Below are 18,992 nucleotides of genomic sequence, written 5' to 3'. Positions count from 1 at the left end.
CTGTCTATGCACGTTCTCCCTGTGTCTGCGTGGGTTTCCTCCGGGTGCTCCAGTTTCTTCCCGCAGTCTGAAAGACGTGCTGGTTAGGTGAATTGCCATGTTAAATTCTCCCTCAGTGTACCCGAACAGGCGCCGGAGTTGTGGCGACTAGGGGATTTTCACAGTAACTTCATTGCGGTGTTAATGTAAGCCTACTTGTGACAATAATAAATAAATTTCAATATGTTAAGGTATGCCTATTGTTGTTATCTATCCTTAATATTGCAATATGAAGTTAACTTTGGTTTTAGAATAGTGAAATTAACAATGATACTTCTGGTACTCATACCCACAGAAATGTGCACCCAAAACTGGCAGTCTATGTGTGTCAGGAGCCTGGGCAGAATCAGGAGACACATCAACACAAACAAGAGAGAATTGGAGTGGTTGGCAGTTCATGCGGTGAGTTCTGTTACGGTTGTGCTTAAGGAGGAATGAACCTATGTGAGAGCCTGACAGACCCAGAAGGAGGTTAGATATTTCATACAATAATAAACTTTTCTTCCCCGAACTGCACTCCCCCAGCTCAATCGCCTGACAGCACAGCAAAGCCAAATGGTCTTGATTTAGGGATTTACTTTAGTTCCCAAACCATTCCAAAGCATGTGAAAGAGAAAAGAAGAGAATGTTCCCATCTTTGCACGTTTCGCGGACATTAGTTTGTTTCTACAATGGCAGTGATTCAGTAACTGCTGTGATAACTGTTTTCTCACATGGGGGAGAGTCTCAGTAATGTGGCAGGATGGAGCAACTCCAGCACTGAAGGCTTTCGTTGGGATTAGAACATTCATAAAACTGCTCAACGCTGTATTAGGTAACTGATGAAAAGGCTATTGATGACATAAAAGAATACTGAAGACATTTGGAGCGATGGTCACTAATTAAGTGAATGGGTTAGCGAATGGCCCAAAAAGCTTTAGTGTAGATAGGTGAAATTAAGATACTTAAGAAAAGCAGCCGCATGTGCAGAATGTATGGGTGACTGTTTAGCAAGGAGGAAGGGTTGTGTTTATTGACTATAGTGAAGCTATCCAGTCAACGCAAAGTTATTTGGGTGGGGGGGGGGGGGTGGTGATTACCGATCATAATGGAGAAACAAGCAGCTGGAATGTGTCTCAAGGACATTTGGTTACAAGTTAAAATGAATTATTAACTATGTAGAACACCTTAGCAAGGTCATAGAATATTTTCCAGTGCTTTTACTTTGGGCATTAACGTTCCAGCAAAAACCTTAGATTGGCGAGTTCAGAAAAGAGTGAGACGATGCCCGCGGCTCGGCCTCTGATTTGTGACGAGAGGCTTAAAGAATCCTTTATTAAAACTGGGAAGGGGACAAAATTTAGGCGTCAAAGACAGAAACAGTGAGTGTGAGCAGAATGTGTAACTCAGGCTTTAATTGCAGTTTGAGGACAAGCATCAGATCAGCAATTCTTGAAGAAGACTCGGGATTTGGAAACATTTTCTCGCTGTCAATTTGTGGGATATGCTTCAGGCAAAAGTATTAATGCACCACTTTTAAATAAGAGCTGATTTTTCACAATGATGGTCAATTTAATGATCATTTACCTGTTCCTAACAAAGCCCTATCATTCATTATTCCATTATATTAATCATACACCATTACTTTATGACACGCAAAGTGGTCAACTCCTTTTAAACTTAACTATCAAAAGTTTTCTGACTCTAAACTGAGGCTGCCCCCATGGTTCATGAATCTCGAGATGCCGCGATCTACATCTCCTACCAAATAGAAACATAGCAACATAGAAGATAGGAGCAGGAGGAGGCCATGTGGCCCTTCGAGCCTGCTCTGCCATTCATCATGATTATGGCTGATCGTCCAACTCAGTAGCCTAATCCTGCTTTTTCTCCATAACCTTTAATCCCATTCGCCCCAAGTGCTATATCCAGCCGCCTCTTGAATGCATTTAATGTTTTGGCATCAACTACTTCCTGTGGTAATGAATTCCATAGGCTTACCACTTATTGGGTGAAGAAATGTCTCCTCATTGCCATTCTAAATGGTTTACCCCGAATCCTCAGACTGTGACCCCCTGGTTCTGGACTCCCCCACCATTGGGAATTTCCTCCTTGCATCTACCCTGTCTAGTCCTGTTAGAATTTTATAAGTCTCTACGAGATCCTCCTCATTCGCCTGAACTCCAGCGAAAACAATCCTAACCTGGTCAATCTCTCCTGATACATCAGTCCCGCCATCCCCTGTCTGACACTGTGGTCCGTGGCCAACCCTAAAATGCCCACCCTCTCAGTGGCTTTCACTAGGATGGTATTGCAGGATCGTTACCCACACCCCCAGCATGCATCTTTAAAAATCCCACACAACTGCGATAGGGGTAAAATCCTGGAATCGGGTCCCCCTATGCCACAATCAAATCCTACATGCCTCCGTTCTGACATGGATAGAGGCAAGAAAATCCAACTCTTTGAAGTCCATAATCCAGATAAAGGTTATTGTCACTTGGAGATAAACACAGATGAATTAATATTCTTGGATTGGTTAAAGGCAAATCATGTCTGGCAAGCTGAACTCTGAGTTGAGAGGGTTGGCTTATGAGGAGAGACTGAATAGACTGGGGCTATACTCATTGGAATTCAGAAGATTGAGGGGAGATCTTATAGAAACATATAAGATTATGAAGGGAATAGATAAGGTAGAAGCAGGGAAGTTGTTTCCAGTGGCGGATGAAACTAGAACTAGGAGGCATAGCCTCAAAGTAAGAGGAAGCAGACTGAGTTGAGGAGGAACTTCATCACACAAAGGGCTGTGAATCTGTGGAATTCCCTGCCCAGTGAAGCAGTTGAGGCTACCTTGTTGAATGTTTTTAAGGCAAAGATAGATAAATTTTTGAACAGTAAAGGAATTAAGGGTTATGGTGAGCGGGCGGGTGAATGGAGCTGAGTCCACAAAAAGATCAGCCATGATCTTATTGAATGGCGGAGCAGGCTCGAGGGGCCAGATGGCCTACTCCTGCTCCTAGTTGTTATGTTCTTATGAAGTAAATGGGAGGGTTGATGAGGTTAGTATAATTGATGGATAATATCCATATAAGGATATTATTAAACTAGTAAGAGTGCAGAAAAGATTTACTGGGATGCTACCAGGACTTGATGGTTTGAGTTATAAAGAGAGGCTTGATAGACTGGGATTTTTTTCTCTGGAGCGAGGAGGCTTAGGGGTGATCTTATAGAGGTCTATAAAATAATGAGGGGCAGAGATCAGCTAGATAGTCAATATCTTTTCCCAAATGTAGGGGAGTCTAAAACTAGAGGGCATTGGTTTAAGGTGAGAGGGGAGAGATACAAAAGTGTCCAGAGGTTTATGAGGTTAAAGGGGCAATGGTTGCATGGATACAAAATTGTCTAAGTGTAAGAATCAGAATAGTGGTAAATGATTACTTGTCAGACTTGAGGGACATATACAGTGGTAACTCCCAGGAGTTTACTGGGACCACTGCTCTTTTTGATATATATATATATATATTAACGGCCTGGTTTGGATAGAAAGGGCATCATTTCAAAATTCGCTGATGGCACCAAACTCAGAAATGTAGTGACCAGTGGGAAGGATCGTTCATACCAGACTTCAGGAAGATTGTAGACAGACCATTGAAATGGACGTCCAGATGCAGATGAGATTTAATGAAGTGAATTGCAAAGTGATGCATTTTGAGGCGGCACGGTAGCACAGTGGTTAGCACTGCTGCTTCACAGCTCCAGGGTCCCGGGTTCGATTCCCGGCTCGGGTCACTGTCTGTGTGGAGTTTGCACATTCTCCTCGTGTCTGTGTGGGTTTCCTCCGGGTGCTCCGGTTTCCTCCCACAGTCCAAAGATGTGCAGGTTAGGTTGATTGGCCAGGTTAAAAATTGCCCCTTAGAGTCCTGAGATGCGGAGGTTAGAGGGATTAGTGGGTAAATATGTGGGGGTAGGGCCTGGGTGGGATTGTAGTCGGTGCAGACTCGATGGGCCGAATGGCCTCCTTCTGCACTGTAGGGTTTCTATGATTCTATGAGAATGAGGATAGGCAGCATGAACTAAATGGCACCATTTCAAGGTGAGTGCAAATTCAATAGGGATGGAAGAACAGGGAGACCAGGGGAGGAGTTCACGCACACAATATTTTGCAGCTGGTACAACAGCAGGTGAAGGATGTTTTTTAAAAAATGCAACATTATGGAATCCACAAAGCGAGGGAGTTATGCTATTTTTTTAATGAATCAGTGAATAGGGTGCAGGTGGAATATTGTATCCAATTCTGGGTACCAAACTGTGTGGAGTTTGCACGTTCTCTCTGTGTCTGTGCGGGTTTCCTCTGGTTGCTCCGGTTTCCTCCCACAGCCCAAAGATGTGCAGATTTGGTGGACTGGCCATGCTGAATTGACCCCCAGTGTCAGGGAGATTAGCAAGGTAAATAAACGGGATAATGGGAATAGGGCCTGGGTCGGATTGTTGTCAATGCAGGCTTGATGGGCCGAATGGCCTCCTTTTGCACTGTAGGGATTCTATGATTCTATAAACCTTAGGGAGATGTTAAGGTCTTGATGATGGAAGCAGAGGAGATTTGCTAGCCTGAAATCACAGCTTCAGTTCTGTTGAAAAAATAGAGGAGGCTGGGATTGTCCTCCTTAGAGCAGAGAAGGTTAAAGGGAAATTTAATAGAGGCTTCAAAACTATGAAGAATCCTGATACAGCAGGTATGGAAAAGCTGCTTCAAGGAAGGTAATAAAGAGATTTTATTGTTCAGTGAGCTGTTCTAACCTGGAATGCACTACTTAACTGGGTGGTGGAAACTGACTCAATAGTAACTTTCAAAAGGGAATTTGATAGATACTTGAGAAAGCTATGGGGAAAGAGCAGAGCATTCGGACTAATTGGTTAGCTTTCAAAGAAATTATACAGATATGATGGACCGAATGCACTCTCCTATACTGTATAAGATGTCGGTAAGTTTAAATTTATTCATTGGTGTCACAAGTAGGCTTACATTAACACTACAATGAAGTTACTGTGAAAGTCCTCTAGTCGCCACACTCTGGCGCCTGTTCGGGTACACTGAGGGAGAATTTAGCATGGTCAATGCACCTAACCAGCACGTCTTTCAGACTGTGGGAGGAAACCGGAGCACCCGGAGGAAACGCACGCAGACACGGGGAAAACGTGGAGACTCTGCACGCAGAGGTGACCCAAGCAGGGGATTGAATCCAGGTCCCTGGCGCTATGAGGGAGCAGTGCTAACTACTGTGCCACCATGCTGCCCATGGTATATAGTATAAGCAACAGGATGGTTCATTCAATTAGAGGAATTTACTTTGAAACATTAGAGGGCCTCGGGCTGGTGGAATGGGTAGATATGCAGCAGGTGAAATTTAACATCGAGAAGTGTGAAATGATGCGTTTCAGTAGCATGTATACAGGAGTACAGAGACCTGGGGATATATGTACAAAAACCGTTGGAGGTGGCAGGCAGGTTGCGAAAGTGACCCAAGCCAGGAATTGAATCCAGTCCAAAAAGTGGTCCAAAAGGCAAACAAGATCCAGAGCTTCATAAATAGAGGCATCCAGTACAAAGGCAAGGAGGTTTTGATGAACCTTTTATAACACACTGGTTCAGACTCAGCTGGAGTACTGTGTCCAATTCTAGGCACCACGTTTTGGGAAGGATGTGATTTCTGAGAATGATTTTGGGGATCAGGGGCATGGGTTACGTGGATCGATTGGAGATGGTGAGATTGAAAGGAGATTCGATGGAGGTGTTTAAAATCAGAAGTCAAGTCAGAGTAGGTAGAGGGGAAACTTTTACCAGGGGTAAAAGGGGTGTGAACCAGAGGACATCAATTTAAAATGAATGGCATAACCACCAACAGCAACGCAGAGAAAACCATTTTTACACAGCAAGTGGTTATGATCTGGAAAGCACTGCCTGAGAGAGTGCTGGAGCCAGATTCAATGGAATCTTTCAAAAGGGAATTGGATCTGAAGGGAAAAAAATCTGCAGAGCAGATGTGTGCAGGGGAGAGGGTGGGGAGTACAGCTAGCTGATCTACACTTGCTGAGACCTGGCATAGGCATGGTGGGCCGAATGGCCCTCTTCCACAGAGGTCTCCCCACACCCACGGTATCCTGTGTCAACATGAGTCAGCATTATCGGGAGAAGTGGGCGCAGAGGAGAAAACATTTCCAAGTATTTAATGTGTTTCATATTTGAAATGTTTTTTTTTATGTGATGAAATTCTTTTTCCCGGTTTCCTCCAGTATACCATGCAATCTTTTTGGAAGAGCTGACAGCGATAGAATTAACTGAGAAAATAGCAAATCTGTACAGCATTTCTCCGCAGCAGATTAACCAGATCTACAGACAGGGACCCAGTGGGATCCACGTGCTTGTCAGTGATGAGGTGAGATCCAAGAGAGGTCCATGAGCAGAATGGCAGCTGAGATGATGGTCGATCTTTGACTTTTCCTTTGCGACAGTTTTGCTTTCTCCGGAATCTTCTATTGGGGTTTGAATGCTCCTGAATGGAATCAATTTGGACGGGAGTTTGTGAATTCCATGCTTTAGCTCTTCACTGACCAATATGTTGCTTCTAGTATTTGCACCTCTGAGTAGGAGACTGGAAGAACGTGTTCTTTGCGTCCTTTTTTTTTCTTTTGCCTTGTCCTCCTTTGTTCTTCAATTATTCTATAATTCCTTTCTTCCTTCTCCCCTGGTTTCCTCCATTCCTCCCTGCCTTCTTTCGTTCCTCCCCTCATGCTTTCCTTCCATTCTCTGTTCATGCTTTCCTCCCTCCCCATCTGCTTTTCTCCCTTGCTCTCCTCCTCTTCTCTTCTTTCCCTTCCTCCCTCCCCTCCTGCCTCCCCTTCTTCCCTCCCATTTGTGGGCTGAACCTTGTGGAATTTGCTCTCACTTTTCTTTCCGTGTCTAATCTGCAGGATTTAAAAAATTCAAACTTTGCATCATCTAATCATTTGCTTCAGTAGCCTTGTGTCCTCTTCCTCATAATGATAGTGATGTTCTACATGAGGTGATTCTTCAACCACAGGTTCCAACAATTTAAAAAAAAATCTTGTCTCGTGACCTTTGACCCGTAGTGGAGTTAAGATGAGGCCTACTAGAAGATTATCAAATGGAAATTTCCAGAACCTCAATATAAACTTACTTTTCACAACATCTTGTAAGTCACATGATTGTGAAATTGGATGAAATATGCTTCAAGTATTAACAGGGATTTATTGAGGTGAATATTTTGGTTTGACAGTTTGACATATTTGTGGAGGAAAGCTAAGTTCTTTATGGAATACAGTAATTTACACCCATCTAATCCTGATATCTAGCCATTCAAGAGGGATTTATTATATTGTGAAAAAAGTCCATTGTGGTGTTAAACTACATGTGGTAGAAAACAGTACATTAATGGAACCCGTTAACTGGTCACTGCGGTGACATGCTTTACCAGTTTGGATTGGAAGCATTGTTTCGTGTTTCTCACGGAGTTGAAGAAAATTCCATCGCGTAGATTTTGATTTGATTTGATTTATTATTGTCACATGTATTAATATACACTGAAAAATATTGATTCTTGCGCGCTATACAGACAAAACATACCGTTCATAGAGAAGGAAATGAGAGAATGCAGAATGTAGTGTTACAGTCATAGCTAGGGTGTAGAGAAAGATCAACTTAATGCAAGGTAAGTCCATTCAAAAATCTGACAGCAGCAGGGAAGAAGCTGTTCTTGAGTTGGTTGGTACGTGACCTCAGACTTTTGTATCTTTTTCCAGAAGGAAGAAGGTGGAAGAGAGAATGTCCGGGGTGATTGGGGTCCTTAATTATGCTGCCTGCTTTGCCAAGGCAGCGGGAAGTGTAGACAGAGTCAATGGATGGGAGGCTGAATTGCGTGATGGATTGGGCTACATTCATGACCTTTTGTAGTTTCTTGCGGTCTTGGGCAGAGCAGGAGTCATACCAAGCTGTGATACAACCAGAAAGAATGCTTTCTATGGTGCTTCTGTAAAAGTTGGTGAGAGTCATAGCTGACATGCCAAATTTCTTTAGTCTCCTGAGAAAGCAGAGGTGTTGGTGGGCTTTCTTAACTATAGTGTCGGCATGGGGGGACCAGGACAGGTTGTTGGTGATCTGGACACCTAAAAACGTAAAGCTCTCGACCATTTCTACTTCGTTCCCGTTGATGTAGACAGGGGCATGTTCTCCTTTACGTTTCCTGAAGCCAATGACAATCTCTTTCATTTTGTTGACATTGAGGGAGAGATTATTGTTGCCGCACCAGTTCACCAGATTCTCTATCTCATTCCTGTACTCTGTCTTGTCATTATTTGAGATTCGACCCACTATGGTGGTGTCATCAGCAAACCTGAAAATCGAATTGGAGGGGAATTTGGCCACACAGTCATAGGTGTATAAGGAGTATAGTAGGGGGCTGAGAACACAGCCTTGCGGGGCATCGGTGTTGAGGATGATCGTGGAGGAGGTGTTGTTGCCTCTCCTTACTGATTGTGGTCTGTGAGGTGGAAAGTTCAGGATCCAGTCGCAGAGGGAGGTGCCGAGGCCCAGGCCACGGAGTTTGGAGATGAGTTTTGTGGGAATAATAGTGTTGAAGGCTGAGCTGTAGTCAATAAATAGGAGTCTTACATAGGTGTCCTTGTTATCCAGATGTTCCAGTGTTGAGTGCAAGGCCAGGGAAATGGCATCTGCAATGGACCTGTTGCGGTGGTAGGCAAATTGTGGTGGAGGCTGGAATTGATTCGTGCCATGACTAACCTTTTGAAGCACTTGAATTTGGATTTGCAAAGTATACCCTAATGTGTGCTTTCAGAAGTAAGATACACCAGTTGTATATGGACTATTTATTGCTCAGTTCTTGGTTCCGATCTTACACAACCTCAGTTGAGGCAATAGAAAGAGTAATGAGAAATACTAAGAATGAATTTATTTAACGCCTCATCCAGCCTGATTCAAAATAGAGAAATAAGCTGAGCTTTTAGGCAATAACTGCATGCTGTACGTGGACAATATCACACAGCGTGGATTGAGTTTTGATTTATTGCTGCTTAGCCCAACTCATCTCCCATTAATCAACCTTAGTTTTCTTTACAAATGAATACAGCTGTGAATTTATGTTTGGATGTAAACTGCCGCAATAAGACCCATATTTGTGGTGTCAATTCCCGACACATGGTTGCAGACTTGCTGGGATTTCCTTGGAGAATAGGAAAAACACATCAACCTTGCTCACTGCTGACCTTTATAGCAGGACTTTGCTGTCTGACTTGCAAGACCCAGGAGCCAGCTTCGCTTGCAGCACACAGTTTTAGACACTTAAAACTGGGATTCCCCAGTCCCAACCCTCTGCCCAAGGCTACTAGACAACTAAGTGGCTTTTAAATATTTTTTTAACATTTGAATGGGGTGAACCTTTTGCACCAATGTAGAAGCAGCTGGAACAGCTGCTATACAGGCCCCCCATAATGTGAGGCAAAACTTTTAAACTGTACCTGTGTATTATAATATATTTGATTCCTAATGATACTTTTTGTGTGAGGCAGTCAATACCTGGCAACTTCTACCAATGTTTTTAGACCAAGAACAGAACCCAAAATGTTTACGATTTGAGGTTTTGTTGAACAATATGTGTGCCAGGGCGGCACGGTAGCACAGTGGTTAACACTGCTGCCTCACAGTGCAAGGGACTCGGGTTCCATTCTGGCCTCGGGTCACTGTCTGTGTGGAGATGAATCTTTATACACACTCGGTTTGAAAACTTCATTGCATCTACCCAAATCCCAAAAGCAAAGTCCTTTAAGCGTGAATCATATTTGCATGCAACGATTGTAACTTTGAAATGACTACATGGCATTGATTACCTAGAAGTTCAAATTTTATATATAAATTTTTCCTTTTCCTAGCCTGTGGAAGTGGCTTGCAGTGTGCTCTTGATGGCATTCAGATAGTTGACTTAATGGATGTGGTTTCCCTGCTGTATTGTTGTGTTGCCTAGTGAGAGCTCTGCAGTTAACCAATGATGAATAATGCACAAACCTTTCTCAGGACATCTGTGGAAACTGGGTGTGTGTTTTGGATAAGAACTGGTTCTGCAGCAATTTCTGACTACCAGAACCTCTGCTAGATATGGGGCTGGGTACAGGAAGTAGACAAATTAAGCTGTGAAGACATCTTGTTCCAACACTTAGCTGCAGTTGCACTAATGTGTAACCTGCATTCACAAGTTTGCTTATTGAGATTAGTTGTCCGTGAGATTTCCTGTACTTTTGTTTAATCTAAGGCTGCTTGAAGATTTATTTACTTGTGGTTCACAGGATTTTGGGACTGGATTCAGTTCCACCAAAACTCTCTACCCTGTTTGCATCCATTGGAATTTCGGTTGGATGTGCTGGTGGGCGTAGTATTGAAATGACCTGCCGAAATGATCTACATTACATAAAAATTCCCAATCATTCTGTGACAATTGTATTTCCCATTAATTTCAGAATGATTCACATCAGCATTTTCAGAGGGCCATGTACTACAGAGATGGTAAACGTGAGCACCATTTAGGCTGTTAATAGCAATGGATTTCTTTCACTGAATATCCACCTCGTATATGAAGATTTGTTGCTACGCCAGCTGTCATGATGCCTTTAATTGCAGGAGTCTAATATATCAATCTTTTTGCCCATACTGTCTTAGCCTCAGCGGTTTGGACATCAGACAACTCTCTGGTCTACCCCTCAAGAACTTCAAAACTTTTCTGTTACTGAAATGTCAATGACTAGGGGACATAGGTTTAAGGTAAAAGGGGGAAAGTTTAAAGGAGATGCAAGAGACATAGTTTTTACACAGAGCCGTGGAATGTCCTGCCCGAGGAGGTGGTAGAAGCGGATACGGTAGCAACATTTAAGAGGCATCTGGCAGATACATGAAGAAGCAGGGAATAGAGAGATGGAGACCACACAGAGGTGAAAGGTCTTTAGTTTAGACAGGTGTCATGTGTTGGCGCAGGCTTGGTGGGCTGAAGGTCCTGTTCCTTTGCTGTACTGTTCTTTGTTCTTTCACCTTTGTTATTTGCTTTTATTGTGGGAGTACTGACTGGTCCTAATGAGGGCTGAAGATGTGCCGAATGTAGCCACTTGTTGAGAACATAAGAACATAAGAACTAGGAGCAGGAGTAGGTCATCTGGCCCTTCGAGCCTGCTCCGCCATTCACTCAGCTCCACTTACCCACCCATTCACCATAGCCCTTAATTCCTTTACTGTTCAAAAATTTATCTATCCTTGTCTTCAAAACATTCAATGAGGTAGCCTCAACTGCTTCACTGGGCAGGGAATTCCACAGATTCACAACCCTTTGTGTGATGAAGTTCCTCCTCAACTCAGTCCTAAATCTGCTTCCTCTTATTTTGAGGCTATGCCTCCTAGTTCTAGTTTCACCCGCCACTGGAAACAACTTCCCTGCTTCTATCTTATCTACTCCCTTCATAATCCTATATGTTTCTATAAGATCTCCCCTCATTCTTCTGAATTCCAATGAGTATAGCCCCAGTCTATTCAGTCTCTCCTCATAAGCCAACCCTCTCAACTCCGGAATCAACCTAGTGAATCTCCTCTGCACCCCCTCCAGTGTCAGTATATCCTTTCTCAAGTAAGAAGACCAAAACTGTACACAGTACTCCAGGTGTGGCCTCACCTGCACCTTATACAGCTGCAACATAGTCTCACTGTTTTTAAACTCCATCCCTCTGGCAATGAAGGACAAAATTCCATTTGCCTTCTTAATTACCTGCTGCACCTGCAACCCAACTCCTTGAGATTCCTGCACAAGGACACCCAGGTCCCTCTGCACAGCAGCATGTTGCAATTTTTTATCATTTAAATAATAGTCCATTTTGCTGTTTTTCCTACCAAAATGGATGACCTCACATTTACCAACATTGTACTCCATCAGCCAGACCCTCGCCCACTCACCTAGATTATCCATATCCCTTTGCAGACTTTCAGCGTCCTCTGTACACTTTGCTCTTCCACCCATCTTAGTGTCACCTGCGAATTTTGACACACTACACTTGGTCCCCAACTCCAAATCAACTATGTAAATAAACAATTGTGGTCCCAACACTGATCCCTGAGGCACACCACTAGTCACTGATCGCCAACCCAAAAAACACCCATTTACCCCCACTCTTTGCTTTCTGTTAGTTAACCAATCATCTATCCATGCTAATACATTACCCGTAACACTGTGCACCTTTATCTTATGCAGCAGTCTTTGGTGCGGCACCTTGTCAAATGCCTTCTGGAAATCCAGATACACCACATCCGCAGGTTCCCCATTGTCCACTGCACATGTAATGTTCTCAAAGAATTCCACCAAATTAGTCAAACATGACCTGCCCTTTATGGACTCATGCTGCGTCTTACCAATGGGACAATTTATATCCAGATGTCTCGCTATTTCTTCCTTGATGATAAATTCAAGCATTTTCCCTACTATAGAAGTTAAGCTAACCGGCCTATAGTTACCCGCCTTTTGTCTACCTCCTTTTTTAAACAGTGGCGTCACATTTGCTGTTTTCCAATCTGCGGGTACCATCCCAGAGTCCAGCGAATTTTGGTAAATTGAGCCAAAGGGACGGCTGCAACAGTGGCACAGAGATGGTGTTGCATTTCATTACACTCTTTGGAGTTGAAGGGCAGACCTCTCGAGAGCTTTTGGATTGTCAGACTTTTCCATTGCTTATTCCTCTACTCTCTCTGATTCCAGTGCAGTGTCTCAGCCTTGAACAAGCGTCTTTGGGCTTAGAGTGAATCGTGGCATGTGTGGTATAAAAGACCCACAATTTAAAGGGGACATGATTCTTCTTTCCTCACCTCTGTTTCATCTTGCTGCGATTGATTTGGAGACACACTGAGGCTAGAGAGTGCTTTGGACTGAGTTAAAGAGAAGCAGCAGGAGTTGCAATAGCAAGACGTAGAGAAGATGAACCTATATCTGGCACATGCCCTTGAGTTCTCCTCTGTAAGAGTCACTGTGCTGGGCCTACCCAAGGTCCGTTGACTTTGGGTGGGGATTCCTGGTCTTGGAGCACGCGTGGCCGGAACATCCTGGAATCTGCCTGGCACTTTGTTATGAAGGGCAGCTGCTTCCTTTGGCCTTCAGATACGTACGTGTTCAGCATGTGATGATCTTCGCCTTTCCATGGGTGGACATTCTAAAATTTCATCTGCACCCTCTTCCAAATGAATTGACTCTGGCTCACACCACTGCTGTGCTATTAAGCTGCTGCAGCCCTTTAAACCCTGCGGTAGACTGGCATTTCACTTCACCCCCACCCCCCATTCCTCCCCAACCACCCCCCCCACCCCGCCCACCGTCCCTCCCCTCACTTCCCCCAACCCAGTGTAAATTACAAGTCAGCAGTATGAGTTTCACTGGATCAACTACTATGCCAGAATTTTACTGCCTTGCCTGAGGCTCGTAAGATCCTACCCAAGGCCAACAAATAATGCCATTCTGCAAGGGGCGGGCGTGCCGGTAAAATCCCAATCCTTGTATTCTAATACACAGGCACAGCGAGTCAGACTGCACTGGGAAAGGAGGAAAATTGTAAAATTAAATAGTCATGTATCTTGTTGAAAGACCACAAGAAAAATCCATTGGTTAAAGTTACTGGTTTGAAAATAGTACTTTCAATCCGCAGCACCGGGGCTGATTTGAATCTATTTGACAACTCTTTATTTCCATTGGCTGGAATTTTACCGTCCCAATCGCCACGGGAATCAGAGCGGGCGAGGGGCGGACCATGAAAAGGTCCGTTTACCTCAGGCGGGATTCTCCAGTTTTGGGGCAAGCGAGGCTGGGAACCCCCGCCCCATCATGGTGTCCACAGGCATTCATTCCAGAAGGACTTGGGATTAGTGATAAAAGTGGGAATATTGGCTGTTTTTTTCTCTCTCTATCTCTCTCTCTTCTCTCCATTAATCCCTCCTTCCCTCCTGCCCAGCTCAAAGAGCACTGGGACCCATCTCTTGCCCAGTTAAGAGCAGGTAACTCTGCGTAAACGCCTTCTGCTCTTTATGGCTCTCCACTGCGCCAACCAGGGCCTTTCCTCACTAGAACTAGTGGAAAGTTGTAGGTAAGTTTTTCTCTTGTGCAATTAACCTGCGTCTAGCTTGTTATTGTGTGCAAGGATCTTTGTATTCCCATTCAATTTCCAACACAAAGCAAGGCTTTTGATTTTCAAAAATGTACTATGTAACTTGCCTGTGGAGAGGTGATGGCCTAGTGGTGTTATCGCTAGACTATTAATCCAGAAATTAAGCTGATGCTCTGGGGACCCAGGTTCGAATCCTGCCGTGGCAGATGGTGGAATTTGAATTCAATAAAACCTATCTGGGATTAATAATCTACTGATGACCATGAAACCATTGTCGATTGTCGGAAAAACCCAACTCGTTCACTAATGTCCTTTAGGGAAAGAAAACTTCTGGCCTACATGTGACTCCAGAGCCACAGCAATGTGGTTGACACTCAACTGCCCATGGGCAACTAGGGATGGGCAATAAATGCTGGCCAGCCAGCGACGCCCGTGTCCCACAAATGAAGAAAAAATATATATGTATATTTTACCTGGCATCCCTTCTCTGAAACCATTTAACGTTGAGATCTAGCTAATCTGCAGATTCAGTCCAAGAATTAAAAATATGCTTGTGTCAGATCCCAGCAGTAGTTTTGCCATCGTTACTGATCTAGAACCAACACAATGTCAAATCTGGCTCAGGAATACAGCTTGAACAAGAATCGTTACAAAGGCAATTATATTGTCAGTGTATTAATTGTTTCCTTAAATGAAATGCTGTTATTGGCAAACATACATACCATTGAAGAACTAATGGAAGTGATGTCCTTTATAACCCAGACTAATGTGCTGCTTTTGTTTCTAGATGGTTAAAAATTTCCATGATGAGGCTTGCTTTATCATCTGCACCTTGAAAGGTACCATTTACTTACTGTTTTATGGATCAACAATTGATCCTTGCATTGAACATTATTGATCCTTTGAGTGCTTGGGCATGTTCTTGGAAATGTTGACTCTTGCAACACCAAATTGAAGCAGGTTTGGGCGTGGTAACATAATGGAGATGCTGCAGGGCCAGCCTTGAACTAATAATCTGGAGACACGAGTTCAAACCTCCCCATGGCAGCTCAGTTCAGTAAAAAATTCAATAAATCTGGAATAAAAAGCTAGTATATGGGGACCAACAGCCCACGTGGTACAGAAGAACATCCACCGTCCTTACCTGGTCTGACCTGTGTGATTCTCTGGATGTGGAGATGCCGGCGTTGGACTGGGGTAAACACAGTAAGAAGTTTAACAACACCAGGTTAAAGTCCAACAGGTTTATTTGGTAGCAAAAGCCACACAAGCTTTCGAGGCTCTGAGCCCCTTCTTCAGGTGAGTGGGAATTCTGTTCACAAACAGAACTTATAAGACACAGACTCAATTTACATGAATAATGGTTGGAATGCGAATACTTACAACTAATCCAGTCTTTAAGAAACAAAACAATGGGAGTGGAGAGAGCATCAAGACAGGCTAAAAAGATGTGTATTGTCTCCAGACAAGACAGCCAGTGAAACTCTGCAGGTCCACGCAACTGTGGGAGTTACAAATAGTGTGACATAAATTCTGATTCTAGGATCGCATGATAAAGACTCAGGAGGAAAAAAGCAGAAATATTTATGTGAAATAGTGTGACATAAACCCAATATCCCGGTTGAGGCCGTCCTTGTGTGTGCGGAACCTGGCTATCAGTTTCTGCTCAGCGACTCTGCGCTGTCGTGTGTCGCGAAGGCCGCCTTGGAGAACGCTTACCCGAATATCAGAGGCCGAATGCCCGTGTTGGGGAGCACTTCAGCGGTCACGGGCATTCGGCCTCTGATATTCGGGTAAGCGTTCTCCAAGGCGGCCTTCGCGACACACGACAGCGCAGAGTCGCTGAGCAGAAACTGATAGCCAGGTTCCGCACACACAAGGACGGCCTCAACCGGGATATTGGGTTTATGTCACACTATTTCACATAAATATTTCTGCTTTTTTCCTCCTGAGTCTTTATCATGCGATCCTAGAATCAGAATTTATGTCACACTATTTGTAACTCCCACAGTTGCGTGGACCTGCAGAGTTTCACTGGCTGTCTTGTCTGGAGACAATACACATCTTTTTAGCCTGTCTTGATGCTCTCTCCACTCCCATTGTTTTGTTTCTTAAAGACTGGATTAGTTGTAAGTATTCGCATTCCAACCATTATTCATGTAAATTGAGTCTGTGTCTTATAAGTTCTGTTTGTGAACAGAATTCCCACTCACCTGAAGAAGGGGCTCAGAGCCTCGAAAGCTTGTGTGGCTTTTGCTACCAAATAAACCTGTTGGACTTTAACCTGGTGTTGTTAAACTTCTTACTGTGATTCTCTGGAGCCATGGCAATGTGGTTGTTAGTGAATTGCCTTCTGAAAGCCACATCATTGTATTTCAGAAGCTGGTTCACAACCAGTTCTCAAAGACAGTTAGTGATGGGCAATGAAAGCTGGCCTGACCAGTGATGCCCACATTCTGTGAACAGTGACAATATTCTCCTGCAATGACATTGGCTTGTCCAGTGTTTGCCAGCTATAAACAAGGGCTCTACACAAAGCTCTGTGGTTCAAAGACACCAAAGAGTTTAGTTTACATTATGACTGGTTCATTATTTTCTATGTGCTAATTTAGGGTAATCCATCTCTATTAGAAAGTTCCAGAGACCTACTTTCCGGTGCTCAAATAATCTGATCAGATCTCGATGTGTGTTCTTTGGTGGATGATGGAGCATTCTTACTTTCTGTTTGCTTCACCAATGAGGTGGGAAGATTTCCTCTGTGTGCCAATGAGGTGAAATGGTAGAGTATGGCCAGGATTCCCCTCCCCCGCTGACGTCGGGTCTTCCAGCATTGGAGGTGGCTCACTATTGGCCGCTGGTGGGGTCATCTTGCATTGCATGCCAGCCACGCTGTTGGGGAAACACCTGGCCAATGGCGACTCACCTCCATCCCTGGAAAACCCACTGTGGGTTGGGGGGACGGGGGGAGCTGGAAAATCCCTATGTTTGATTTTGATGCAGTTGACCCATAGAGCATCTTTCCTCTTCAATCTCTTAATTAAATATAACCTGAGCTGTCGCATTAAAAATCTATATTATTGAAGGCACAATATTCCAGTGAAGGTCCTCTTCTCATTGGAGAGCTTGGAAAAAGAAAAATATTTTCTCAGTAATGACTTGGGTGAATGTATACTGCAATTTTCCTTGAGGAATTGATGTCATAAGATTATTTAATTTTCTGATTGGATGTGGGTGTCACTGACAGGGCCAGCATTTGTTGCTATCTCTAGTGGCCCATGAACAGAATAGCTTGCTAGGTCATTTCAGAATCAACCACATTGCTGTGGATCTGGAGTCACATGTAGGCCAGACTAGATAAGAAGGGCAGATTTCCTTCCCTAAAGGACATTAATGAACCAGATGAATGTTTACAACAATTGATAGTTTTATGGTAACCATTACTGAGACCAGCTTTCAATTCCAGATTTATTGATTCAATTTGGCGGGATTTGAACTCTTGTCCACAGATTAGCACAGTGGTTAGCACTGCTGCTTCACAGTGCCAGGGACCTGCATTCGATTCCCGGCTTGGGTCATTGTCTGGGTGGAGTTTGCACATTCTCCCCGTGTCTGCGTGGGTTTCGTCCGGGTGCTCCGGTTTCCCCCCACATTCTGAAAGACGTGCTGGTTAGGTGAATTGACCTGAACCGGTGCTGGAGTGTGGCGACTAGGGGAATTTCATGGTAACTTCATTGCAGAGTTAATGTAAGCCTTACTTGTGATTAATAAATAAGCTTTAACTTTATTAGCTTGGGCCTCCGGATTAGCAGTCAAGTGACATTCCCCCCACACTGTCGAATGTGCTCCTTCCTGACAATCTAAGGTCTCCTTCTTCAATGCTAATGAAACTTAAAATTCTTTCATGTTCTTCACAGCTGAGAGAAACGATGGGTACAACATAATCTTAAAATGATGAAAAGTTGGACCTGGTTCCCCGACCACAAGGCAGAAGATTGCTTGTTCATGTCTTGCCATTGGACGCGGACAACTATCTGCAAACCAGGCAGAAGATGAGTTGGGCATGCTATTAAAACCAACCTTTTTCCAAAGTTCCTCAGAGAACCTTTTCTTTACCAGAGTGAATATTATTTTTGGGGAGACAGGAGGAGGGACGGTGGTAGAATCCTATTGCCTTCATCATTTCTTTTTGCCCAGTTGCTGAGTAGGAGCTACTGTGGTATAGACAAAGCAAACATAGAAACATGCTTTGCTTTATTCTGCATCAAATGTAATACCATTTTTCTTGGCCCTTTTAGAGGTGGACTGGGGAGCTGCTTAATGCTCACCTCTTCCTTACATTTGTTATTATTTCTTATTTAACATTCAGGCAAAATAACTGTTGAAGTCATTCCAAAAACTAACTGCTAACCTCCCGTGCAATTGAAATGGAATTTGGCTTATTCAGTAGCCCTGTTAATTAAATACTTTGAATAAAGAACAAAGAAAATTACAGCACAGGAACAGGCCCTTTGGCCCTCCAAGCCTGCACCGACCATGCTGCCCATCTGAACTAAAACCCCCTACCCTTCCGGGGACCATGTCCCTCTGTTCCCGTCTTTGTTTGCGTTTGTATTTTTGATTGTTTGAAAGGATCGTAAATGTCTAGAAGTTGCATACTGCGGATGTAGCACTGCAAGATTAGCTTGTGGTAATAGCTCCTATCTAATTCTGAAGTACCGTGTCCTAGGATATCCAGACTGTGCCTTGGTTTAAGGGGTTGAGCAAATGTC

The 18,992-nt window shown here is 43.8% G+C and overlaps 1 protein-coding gene across 1 annotated transcript in view; it reads left to right on the top strand.

The window, feature by feature from the left end:
• The window catches only part of LOC144504125 (transcription factor CP2-like protein 1), a 60,257-nt gene that overhangs the window by 32,567 nt on the left and 8,698 nt on the right, over positions 1-18,992 (top strand). The window contains exons 12-14 of the mRNA XM_078229301.1: positions 335-441; positions 6,310-6,452; positions 15,011-15,062. Of these exons, the coding sequence (XP_078085427.1) occupies positions 335-441; positions 6,310-6,452; positions 15,011-15,062 (302 nt within the window). The remainder of the gene's footprint in view (positions 1-334; positions 442-6,309; positions 6,453-15,010; positions 15,063-18,992) is intronic.

The sequence above is a fragment of the Mustelus asterias genome, chromosome 14 (genome assembly GCF_964213995.1).
Source record: "Mustelus asterias chromosome 14, sMusAst1.hap1.1, whole genome shotgun sequence".
Lineage (NCBI taxonomy): Eukaryota > Metazoa > Chordata > Chondrichthyes > Carcharhiniformes > Triakidae > Mustelus > Mustelus asterias.
The sequence above is the reverse complement of the archived record's forward strand: the minus strand, read 5'-3'. Positions and strand labels throughout refer to the sequence as shown.